Source organism: Sinocyclocheilus grahami, unplaced genomic scaffold (genome assembly GCF_001515645.1).
Source record: "Sinocyclocheilus grahami isolate Dianchi unplaced genomic scaffold, SAMN03320097.WGS_v1.1 scaffold1044.1, whole genome shotgun sequence".
In the NCBI taxonomy this organism is placed as follows: domain Eukaryota; kingdom Metazoa; phylum Chordata; class Actinopteri; order Cypriniformes; family Cyprinidae; genus Sinocyclocheilus; species Sinocyclocheilus grahami.
This window is the reverse complement of record NW_015506223.1, coordinates 37,055-49,956: the sequence shown is the minus strand read 5'-3', so window position 1 is coordinate 49,956 and position 12,902 is coordinate 37,055. Positions and strand designations below refer to the sequence as shown.

The window sequence follows — 12,902 nt, the reverse complement described above, 5'->3', positions numbered from 1 at the left end:
ACAGGAAGGGGGCCAACACTTTTTCACACCACTGTATATGCATTTATTCCCCACATTTTTATGCTTTTTCCATTTAGGTAATGGAAATAGGGCTGGATTGTTATGAAAACAAACTGTACAAAGTTGTAGCCTGCAATTATGTATGTCACGCTCTGCACAGGGACACGACAATTGAGGATCCAAATGCAGATTTATTGGGTTAATCCAAAGCTGTAGTCTATTAACAGGCATAAAGTCAATACACAGGATAGTCGGTCCAAACAGTACAACAAGGCAGAAAACTTCAAAACCATGACAGAGAAAGGCAAGGATCAAAACCATGACATAGAAACCAGAATGCAAGAGCTAAGAACAGCAGTGTGGCATTCACAAGACTAAGCAATGAATGAGTGAAAAAACAGGCTTTGATAGGGTGAGACTGATGAGGTAACAAGACATAGGTGAATGCAATCAAAGATCAAGAGTCCAGGCAAAGGATTATGGGGAATGTAGTTTTGAGGGAGTGACAACAATGTGAGGTAGAGTGCCCTCTGGAGGAGCTCATAGGCACTCCAGCCGGTGATCGTAACAAATTATTACCATATAGACCTATGTAATTTAACCAATAAATAATAGTTCTGTCAGGGGAAGCAAATTAATGCCTCCTCAAATGTATTGAATGTAACGACAACTGATGTAGTTAACTTGCTGCACCCCATATATTCATCTATTTTCCTGAGGATATCCAGAATTATTTTCTATTGAATATGATATGTCACTTAAAACATGTCGGGGTCAATTTTCATATGATTTAACAAGGGAACATTTCATATGATTAAAAAAAAAAGAGACCAACATTAAAAAAAAAAAAATGAATACATGAATTCAGCAATGTAGTTTGGCTGCATTTATATGGGTTGCATTAATGGTTAACTCGGATAATTCAAAAGCACTACAGATAACAGACCTTAGGCAAAACACATGCTTATTTCATCTCACCAAATGCTCATACAAAACCTTCATCGCTTTAACAATGAGGTTTGTTGTATGTATATTTTGTGACCTTTAAATTTAAATGTGCGTCCACATGAATCTTATGGATAGCTATTTAATGTGTATGCAATTATTTAAAGTATTTGAAGCATTGCCAACCTTCTCATGCTTTCGAAATGAAATAATTTTTTTTCCACACCAATCTTGCACCACAGCGCAGTGCACGGGGTAGCTTCATTTAGCGGGTTAATAAGACCTCGGATTCATCTATATTTAGTTGAGCCAGTGGAAACCATGAAAAGCCCCTGTGGCTGTCCCATCGCTCTTCTCTCAGCACAACGCGATTGGCACTTTTTTATAGCACCATGGCCTGAATAACGAGATGAATTTAGAAAATGAAGACTGCAGCATTGCTTGGATGTTACACGTTCTACACATGCTTGTGTTTTGTTGCTGACAAATGCAACTACACATGGTTTGTGTGTGTGGGGTTTTTTGCTTTACATAATTTAAAGCATGTTAATAATGTCCTTTATCAGTGTTATTACACTGGATCTCTCCTTCCTCTTAAATAAAGTGTGCAGGTGCAATAGAGAACATGGTCTTCAATCATGCAAATCAAATCAATAAGGAAACAGCTGCACATAAACAGCATTAAAGTCCTTCCTGCACAATTAAGCATCTCTAAGCTGACCTGGGGTTATGTGCTGGTGTTTTATGTCTTCATTAGAGCACTTTCCACATTCAAATGCAGCCTGCTGGTTGTGTGCGTGCATACTTGCACGAAAGTCATCACTATTACACAGGCTTATTGCTTAGCAAAGCCCTAACCCTAAAAATAATAAGCTTACAGTGTAGCTTGGCCTGTGCAGCTTGTGCTGTTGACATGAATAGAATGAAGAATATTCTGGGTTAAGTTGCAGTTGACAGAATTTATGACAATCAGTGTTCGGGAGTTACTAGTAACATGTAAAGGTGTTAAGTAATTTAATTACAAAATAAATGTAACTAATCAGTTGCAGTTACTGAGAAAAAAATGTCTAATTAATTAGTTACTTATGAATTAGTTAATGGTAACGATTAACTGATTAATAGTCAAAAACATTTGTTAGAAATTTAGAAAAGTAATCCAAATGTAATCAGTTACATTACTTTCATAAAGTAATTTAGTTACACTACTTATTGCATTTTAAATAGAGTAACTTGAAATATGTAACTTATTACACTTCCAAAGTAACCTTCCCAACACTGATCACAGTGCTGATTACCACAAAATTTTCACTTGTTTGTCCTTTAAAAAGAAAGAAATAGAAATCTGGGTAACAGTGAGGTATTTACAATGGAAGTGAGCAGGGTTATTAGTTAAATGAAACTAAAATTAACGAATTAATAGATTAATTAATTAATAGAAAGTTTATTTATTTATTTGTTTGCTTATATGTTTATTTTTTGTGAAATCATCTTTTGTGCTCTCATCTTTGCAAAGTTGGTGCAATAAAGTAACATTATAGTTAACAATTTTGAAAAGTTAAACTTTTAGGCTGGTCTGCCTCAATGGTCCAACAGCGCTCATCAATGTCAAAATGATCGAGATGGCCAATCAAATCAAAGAAGGCGGGTCTTACTGTCACTGTCACAATTCGCCGTTTTGAATTGAAAATATGCGATCATGATCCATGTAAGTCATAAATGAACGTGACAAGAGACGTTTGCGTTTTCGACTATTAGACATTAGGGATGTAACGATTCACCCAACTCACGATTTTGATTCGATTCACGATTCGATTCGATTTGCAATTTTTTTTTTACAAAATGAGATTTAAGACAAATTATGAATTAAATGTGTCCTTTTATTATTGCTTGGACAAAATACTGTACATTTCTTTGTGAAATTGAAATATAACACTATAATAATATACTAATATAGCACTTGTAAATTATTGCTCGTTTGTTGGTTTTGATTGCTTCTGTTGTCCTCATTTGTATGTCGCTTTGGATAAAAACGTTTGCTAAATAACAAAATTTAAATATAATGTAAATGTAAATAAAAAAACTACATTTTATTTGAAATTAAAAATATCTGCATGAAACAGAAACTAGGGATGTAACGATTCACTCAACTCACGATTTTGATTCGATTCACGATTCGATTCGATTTGCAATTTTTTTTTACAAAATGAGATTTAAGACAAATTACAAATTAAATGTGTCCTTTTATTATTGCTTGGACAAAATACTGTACATTTCTTTGTGAAATTGAAATATAACACTATAATAATATACTAATATAGCACTTGTAAATTATTGCTCGTTTGTTGGTTTTGATTGCTTCTGTTGTCCTCATTTGTATGTCGCTTTGGATAAAAACGTTTGCTAAATAACAAAATTTAAATATAATGTAAATGTAAATAAAAAAACTACATTTTATTTGAAATTAAAAATATCTGCATGAAACAGAAACATCAGACGAGTTGAATGAAACGCATATTCACTCTCTGCCAGCAGGTGGAGCTTAAAGTGTTTCCTTGGTTTCCGCTGTAAACAAAGCAGCTCTGCACTTATGAACTTTAAAGGGGTCATATGATGCAATTTAAATTTTTCCTTTCTCTTTGGAGTGTTACAAGCTATTGGTGCATAAAGAAGATCTGTAATGTTGCAAAGACTAAAGTCTTAAGACGTTAAGAGTCAACCACGCCTACCTAAAACGGCTCGTTCTAACACGCCCCCACATGTCTACGTCACGATGTGGGAAGATTTGCATAACACCGCCCAAATGTTCACGCAAAGAAAGAAGGCGTAACTTTTATTCTCGCTGTAGTATCGTTGTTAGAAATCAAAATTTCTACAACTAGAAATCAATGGGTAAGTTGCATTTACAACACTGTTCCAGAACAGTTCAACCCAAGGCCTCTGGCTACAACATGCCACAGTTGCAATATAAATCTATAGGGAAAAATCTATTCCCTCAACAGATTATCTAATAGAGATTCTACAACAAGTTAGACTAAATTTTACACAATAAATAAGCCTATAATAAAATGTGTTACATTCTAGTAAAGGTGATCATAAGTAGTTTAAAAAATGTAATATGTTAGTGCTGGTTCAAGACTAGTAGTTTTCTCCTCTTTTCATCAGTCTATTTGCCTTTTTTAGATACTGTTCAACTTTCTCCATAGCATTTTAAAGTGGCTGTTTCTCTAAATAATTAAAATACATTACATATTTGGCCAGGGGTGGACTGGCCATCTGGACGTTCTGGAGAAGTCTATCCGACCGCCGTCGGCCTGCTGGTTCATCATCAAAGAAAAAATGTCATATTAAGTGACGTTGACGGCCAACAAAAGGGGGCTCTAATGCAATCTATTTTTGCATATAAGAAACCGAAAGTGATGCGAAGGAGAGTGGGCTCGTGATGGCAAACAAAAGACCTGAAGATAAAGGCAGCCGGGAGAAGCTAAAAGAAAAAAAAAAAGTGAACAGTTACATCAGGTTACCTTTGCTCGCCTCTCTCACTACACACAGCATGTAGACTATAGCACTATTCATGGTTTTCAGTCACGTGACTTTTTTGTTGCGGCCGCCATCTTTAGAAATATTTAATCAAAAGAACCCCATCCACATCTCTTGGTAAATAATCCATTGTGATTTGTTGTTATCACAGCCCAGAGCACAGCACAGAAGATTGATGGAATTGCAATTTGGTTCTACAAATGGGGGCCGCACCACTGTGTGACGTCACATGAAACCCATGAATAGTAAAATCCCAGGTCTGAGCGTCCACTGCTATTTATTAATCCGCATTGTCTGATATGAATATTCCATTCATTCATAAAGAGACAGCAGTGATTCTACAACGGGTACATTCGAGAGCTATTGAAATAGAAAATAGAGTAAATGAAGTAGCCTATAAGGTGATTAGTCTGATTAACATGACACACACACACACACACACACACAGATATGAATACTCAAATAAAATAATTCTGTTGTTTCAGGTTTCTAGAGGTTTATGTTTATCATTGTCAGATACATTTTGCATTCTGCTCTTTTTATGTAGATTTCAGGTATTTTAGTTCATACACTAATACATTTATTTCAATCCTTTGTTGAAAAAAAAATAGAAACCATCACATAATTTGGTTTTACTGGTTATAATGAAAATTTTATTGGTTTTAATGGAAACCGTAATGGTGCATGTTGGTCTATACTGGTAATTGGTCACCTTCTACTCATGGTTTTTGTTAAAGCCACTCAATCCTAATGTATATGTCCCAAAAAACACTAACCATTATTTAATGGTTTTAATGGTTAAAACGTGATTGTTTGTAATGTTTTTGATGGAATTTGTAGTGGAAATCATTTGAATTTCTGTGATGGTTTCTATTGTTTTTGTCAGCAGGGTCACCGTGGGTTTTGTGATGTTATTTGCTTTAAATGCGATAGGATTGCTGTAATAATGTGAGATACTAGCGACTGTTTGTAGTTGTGGTGGGCCTATTTGGGAGAAAATCCAGGGCCGTTTTTTTTACTTCCAGTCCGTCCCTGTATTTGACCATCAGCTTCGTGGTAGGAATGGCTTGCGCAAATCTTATCACACTTCTCCAGCTGAGAACTGCTCCGTTCGGTTCAAACGTGAAGTTATAGTGCCTGATTCGAGGTTTCCATTGACCATGGGATAAATATTGGGGGGTTGTATTTGCTAGTTTTGGTTATTAGGTTATCAGAGACATGAGACATTATATCCCCCCTATCCCACAAATATATATATATATAGATATAGATATAGATATAGATATTATGTCAGCTAGTTGTCAAGCCAACATTTTCTATTTTTACTTAATTGACCTAATTGTTTTACTAATTGTTTAAAAGAAAAAAAAAACTATATAGACAAAAGGAAATAAAAGGGATAGAATAAAAGGACAATATACAAACTAATTAAAAATACAAAAAAACTATAATGTCAATTATACTAAAATGCTGGAAGTGTTTGAGGCCAACCAATAAAGTTGAAAATACTACAAGATGTAAACTGCATGTTTGCATGGTTTTAGTGTCAAAAGGTCACTTCCTAGCTTTTTATATGAAAAGTTATATTTAACTTTTCAACCTTGTCACTATAAACTGCTTTACTGCTCCAATATTTCAAGTTTTACCAGAGGAACACATGCTTTCATAAAATTATAAGCTTTACATTTCTGCTTTTAAATCCTTCGGAATTGGCTCAATTTGCTTTTAAGTACCTGACCATAACCTCCATTTTACTATTTTATTTTATTTTTTAAATTTTTTTTAAATTTAAGCTGTAATCAACACATGATATCGATTGAGCGTAACTTACTAAATCTGAAATATTCCTTAGAATTGTGTGGCATATTGAGGAAATGTGTGATAATGCTTTTCTAAGTCATCAGGACCATGAACTGGACACACACAAAAAGTCCATTAGACTTACATTGACGGAAGGAGCTGAACCACATCTACAGATCAGAGACATGAGGCTGAGCTCTTTTGACTTGTGCGGTCACACTTGCTGCTGTTCAGCATAATTTCACAGACAAACAGTCATTTAAATAGGAATCAGCAAAAAATAAATAAAAAATACAATCCCTATTGTTCATATGAGTTTTTCACTAAATTTCACCGAAATGTTGCTAATGTGACTTCTTGGAACACCTTAGCAACCATAAAGCAATGCTGGATCTTGTGTTTTAAGTATTTAAGAGCATCCACGAGCACGTGTCGCATCTGCCTGGCAAATGCATCAAGAATGACGTGTGAACGCAGAGTCTGAAAATAAGCCCAAGGACAAACTGCGCTTACACAAAAGACTCTCTGAAGGAGTAGGACGAGAGAACAGTGACAGTTTGAAGAAGAATTCAATTACCTTACCATTACAAGAGCACTAATGAAGTCTCCTCAGATCTGCAGCTACTCACTAGACATGGACAACAACTCCACCCTCTCACCTCAAACAAGGGTGGATGGCAAAATGCAGATGGGTGTGTGAAAACAGGTTGCTTTAGATCAGGGGTGTCCAAACTCGGTCCTGGAGGGCCGATGTCCTGCAGAGTTTAACTCCAACTTGCCTCAACACACCTGCCTTCAAGATTCTAGTATGTTGTCTAGTAAGAGCTTGATTAGTTGGTTCAGGTGTGTTTAATTGGGGTTGGAGCTAAACTCTTCAGGACACCGGCCCTCCAGGACCGAGTTTGGGCACCCCTGCTTTAGATGATGTTCTTGTCAGTTATGATAAACCTCACACGAATGAAAATGAGTCAAACAACAAAGTTAAACATTGGAGCAAATATTTAAGGCTTACGATTAAGAGTTGATAAGGATTGAAGCCAATGTAAGCACACATAACTGACACGATGCCATTTTGACATGAGAACATTTTAGGTTCCTGTCCTTTCAGTTTTACATGAGTGCTAAATTAATTAAAGGGCTCAAACCTTTTACATAAATACACAATCTATTATAAAAGGCTCTTGGCTGAGGTGGACCTTCAAAACACTGCAGATTCACATCAGTATCACACTTTTCATTGCTTGTAACTTTTAGGAAAACAGAAGATACACTTTTTAATTAAGATGTGCCTGTGAAGGTTTTGATGTCTTTGGACTTTAAATGTAAATATCAATATGGTTTTGTAGTAGAAAACAAAACTCAAGCCAGACTACAGAGAGCAGGCGGAAGAAGAGCTGCTTTTCTTCTAAATGTCCAGGGTAATGTGCTCTATTTTGTGTGTTAAAAGGAACAATCCCTGAGAGCTCGGAGAAGTGTGTGGATTCTGGGAAGCAGTCCAGCGAGCGAGAGGAAGACACAGAATCAAACAAACACAGACTCTTTCTTTCTCCCTCATACTGACACATTTGGACCCGTGGGGATAGATAGATAGATAGATAGATAGATAGATAGATAGATAGATAGATAGATAGATAGATAGATAGATAGATAGATAGATAGATAGATAGATAGATTTTAAATAGGAATCAGCAAAAAATAAATAAAAAATACAATCCCTATTGTTCATATGAGTTTTTCACTAAATTTCACCGAAATGTTGCTAATGTGACTTCTTGGAACACCTTAGCAACCATAAAGCAATGCTGGATCTTGTGTTTTAAGTATTTAAGAGCATCCACGAGCACGTGTCGCATCTGCCTGGCAAATGCATCAAGAATGACGTGTGAACGCAGAGTCTGAAAATAAGCCCAAGGACAAACTGCGCTTACACAAAAGACTCTCTGAAGGAGTAGGACGAGAGAACAGTGACAGTTTGAAGAAGAATTCAATTACCTTACCATTACAAGAGCACTAATGAAGTCTCCTCAGATCTGCAGCTACTCACTAGACATGGACAACAACTCCACCCTCTCACCTCAAACAAGGGTGGATGGCAAAATGCAGATGGGTGTGTGAGAACAGGTTGCTTTAGATCAGGGGTGTCCAAACTCGGTCCTGGAGGGCCGATGTCCTGCAGAGTTTAACTCCAACTTGCCTCAACACACCTGCCTTCAAGATTCTAGTATGTTGTCTAGTAAGAGCTTGATTAGTTGGTTCAGGTGTGTTTAATTGGGGTTGGAGCTAAACTCTTCAGGACACCGGCCCTCCAGGACCGAGTTTGGGCACCCCTGCTTTAGATGATGTTCTTGTCAGTTATGATAAACCTCACACGAATGAAAATGAGTCAAACAACAAAGTTAAACATTGGAGCAAATATTTAAGGCTTACGATTAAGAGTTGATAAGGATTGAAGCCAATGTAAGCACACATAACTGACACGATGCCATTTTGACATGAGAACATTTTAGGTTCCTGTCCTTTCAGTTTTACATGAGTGCTAAATTAATTAAAGGGCTCAAACCTTTTACATAAATACACAATCTATTATAAAAGGCTCTTGGCTGAGGTGGACCTTCAAAACACTGCAGATTCACATCAGTATCACACTTTTCATTGCTTGTAACTTTTAGGAAAACAGAAGATACACTTTTTAATTAAGATGTGCCTGTGAAGGTTTTGATGTCTTTGGACTTTAAATGTAAATATCAATATGGTTTTGTAGTAGAAAACAAAACTCAAGCCAGACTACAGAGAGCAGGCGGAAGAAGAGCTGCTTTTCTTCTAAATGTCCAGGGTAATGTGCTCTATTTTGTGTGTTAAAAGGAACAATCCCTGAGAGCTCGGAGAAGTGTGTGGATTCTGGGAAGCAGTCCAGCGAGCGAGAGGAAGACACAGAATCAAACAAACACAGACTCTTTCTTTCTCCCTCATACTGACACATTTGGACCCGTGGGGATAGATAGATAGATAGATAGATAGATAGATAGATAGATAGATAGATAGATAGATAGATAGATAGATAGATAGATAGATAGATAGATAGATAGATCTTTTTTATGTAGTTTGAAATATAAGTGCCAAATTAGGAATTCATAAACAAACGGGATACTCCACCCACAAATGATGAGTTGTTTACTCACCCTCACACCCTCAAATTATATTTTCTTTCAGTTGTGGAACAAATGTTGTATGATTGTCTTTTTGTGTTCTGTACAAGAAAGGAATGCATCCAGGTTTTGGAACAACATGAGGATGAGTTAATGATGACAAAAAAATTTTTATGTTATTATTCGGGTGGAGTATCCCTTTGAGCTGTGTAGCCTCAAGTGTATCCAAGATGTTAAAAAATACTTGATGGCCACAGCGCTTGACATTAAATCAAAATTGAAATCTGAATTATTATTTTATATATGTTTATGTTACATTTTAAATAGTATGACTTGAATCACCTTGGAGTTTTAAGATATTACATTTGACTACCTCAATTAAGTTTGCATTTTTGTTTTAAATAGGTCATAATACTCATTGAAATTATTTGAATTTTCTTTATTCCAATCAATGGCTTTTTAAAAAGCATTTTAATGTACTTTTGGATAACCTGATCAATCTGGACGACATATGAGCATCACATCATTGACCCACAAATACATTTGATTTATTTGATTTAATTTAATTTGATTTGGTTTATTATTTATTATATTTGATACATTTATTATATTTTTTCTTTCTTTCTTTCTTTCTTTCTTTCTTTCTTAACAACATACAGCGTTAAATGTGTTGATAACCATAGGGGATCACTGGATATACTGGGATTAAATAAAAAGAATACAGGATGATTCTCCTGGTTTCAGAACTATGGACAGCGCCGATATATTTTCCTGGCTTTTTGTCTCAAGTCACGCGCAAGTTACCAACACGTTTTAGAAGGGAAAAACTAAACAGCATCACATTCTCTTGCCTTGTAGCGTCAAAATCGATAACATTTCACGGTATACAGCGTGAACGAACAATAAGACATAAAACGGATTTCTAAATCAACAACATATTTCTAAATCTGCTACTAATCCATTAGGCTACTGTGTTGCCAACACCCGTCTGAACACGTCTGAACAAACAATTATTCTCCAAAGCCCACCATTCCCCAAATTAACTAATGCAACATTGCGGGTCTGCAACATCGAGAGGGTTTGCATAAAGATGAAGTCCCTGCTGCGCTCCAAATGTCAATCGGAGTGACGTTGGTGCGTGTCCCTTCATCTTTATGAAGGTGGGGGCTCGCGCTCTCATTGACATTCTGAATGGAAGTCCGCGCCTTTGCCATACATACGTGTGCATTCCAAGCACGTCGGAGACAACCAACGCAGCACATAGCTACAGCCGTTTATTGATAACATTTCAACAAGATTTGCGTATGGTCAGGGGGCGAATTATGGGGGGCGATCTAACTCAGCTAAAAGCTTTAAAACACCTAAGGAGGTCAAAACAAACCACTTGGGGACATAATCGTTTTAACGGGGTTGTTTCAGTAGGGTAATAAACGCGAACCACTGGCTGATCAATCGCTTTATTATAGATTTAGATACCAAATTATGACAAAAACGTGATTGTTTCTTTTAAAATTGGAAGAGGGCGCCAAAAGACAACTGTTGCGCCAAGATGAACTTCTGCTTTAAACTGCTTTAAAAAGCTGACCTCGTTGAAAGTAATTGTATAGCTACTAATTCGGATTCCGCGTAACCTACAGGTTGCATGGTTTATTTCTCAGACATTAATCTCTCCATGGTGAACTATTAATTCATATGCTCCCTCGTGCGCGTAATGAAATGAATGCAACAAAAGTCAGTGAGGGTTTTCATTTTAGGTTGCACTTGCCGTCGATGCGCGTTATCCCACAGCCCTCCCCTAATCGGTGGTAACCCCGCGCGTCTGGGGTTCATGTTTATGTCTGTCAGGTTTCCGATTGGGCGCCGTGTGGATGTGTGATGAGCATCCGCGCGCCGTGGGCGGGAACAGTCATGTTTATAAACCACAGTACGCTTGCCGTGGGCGGGAGGACCGGATCGAGAGCGAGAGGACGCGCGGCGCGGAGCTTGTGGAGGAGGCGCGGCTTCCACTGCCCCTCCGCCGAAACAGCTGTATGGACGACCACCTCAGCCTCCTCCACTCGCCTCCGCCTTCCTCGAGCAAGCACCGGGGCAACAACCTCGTGAACCACGGCTACACCGAAGACATCATGACAATTGTTGCATGCGACAACATGCTGGAGGAGTCGGCGGCGCTGCCTGGGCACCACTCTCTGGAGCGCTATGAGCCAGACCACGAGTGCTGCGAGAGAGTTGTCATCAATATCTCAGGCTTGCGCTTCGAGACGCAGCTCAAAACCCTGTCCCAGTTCCCTGAGACTTTACTTGGCGACCCCAAGAAGAGAATGCGCTACTTTGACCCCCTCAGAAACGAGTATTTCTTTGACAGGAATCGGCCGAGCTTCGATGCTATCTTGTATTATTACCAATCTGGAGGGCGCATACGGAGACCCGTGAACGTTCCCATAGACATTTTTTCCGAAGAGATACGCTTCTACGAGCTCGGGGAGGAGGCCATGGAGAAATTTCGAGAGGACGAGGGCTTTATAAAGGAAGAGGTGCGTCCTCTGCCCGCTAATGAGTTTCAGCGACAGGTGTGGTTGCTGTTTGAGTACCCGGAGAGCTCGGGTCCGGCCAGGGGCATCGCGATCGTCTCGGTGCTGGTCATTTTGATATCCATCGTCATCTTCTGTCTGGAAACGCTACCCGAGTTCAGGGACGACAGGGACCCGACGACGGCCGCGCCGCTGGCGAACGCAACTCTCCCGTTCTTCACCAGTCCCTTCTCTGACCCGTTCTTCGTGGTGGAGACTCTGTGCATCATCTGGTTCTCCTTTGAGCTGCTCGTGCGTTTCTTCGCGTGCCCCAGCAAAGCCACGTTCTCCAAGAACATCATGAACATTATTGACATCGTGGCCATCATACCGCCAGGATATTATCCTTTAATTTTTACAGACATTTCCTTTAATCCTAAAACACAGTGCAATGAAGTGCAAAATTCAAAATACTGGTAAAACACCTGTAAAAGAAATCAATACAGAAAATTCCTTAATATATAACACAATACATCATGCCCTATTTTTACAGTTGCTGTATATGATTTACTTTGAAGCAATTTGCACTCAAAAATTGCTAGTAATTTTCACAAATAGGCATAACTACAAGAAACACTTAATTAAACATGATATTTTCAAGTAGAAAGACTGAAATAGTATTTTCTTTAAAAAAAAACTTAATAAAATACTTAATTTCCCCCCAAAAAATAAGTGCTTTATTTTTAATTAATTAATTTTTTTGTTTGTTTTTTTTCACAGTGTAATAGTGATTATTTCATTGTTACTGGTAACACATATTTTGTCATTGAATTCTATTGGGTTAATATATCAACTATTAACTTCCGACTAGTAACATTTTGTTTTTATTGTACTTTATCTATACAGCCATTCTGACTAGTATTTACATCTAATGATCTAATATATCTAATGATGTACTGTAAGA

General features: G+C 37.6%; 1 protein-coding gene across 1 annotated transcript; it reads left to right on the top strand.

Annotated features, from left to right (window-relative positions):
• Window positions 1-11,253: 11,253 nt before the first annotated feature.
• On the top strand, window positions 11,254-12,723 carry LOC107566063 (potassium voltage-gated channel subfamily A member 3-like). Its single transcript, XM_016251439.1, has 2 exons — window positions 11,254-12,386; window positions 12,719-12,723. The coding sequence occupies exons 1-2, from the start codon at window positions 11,297-11,299 to the stop codon at window positions 12,721-12,723; spliced, it is 1,095 nt and encodes a 364-aa protein (XP_016106925.1). The 5' UTR covers window positions 11,254-11,296.
• The last annotated feature ends 179 nt before the right edge of the window (window positions 12,724-12,902 follow it).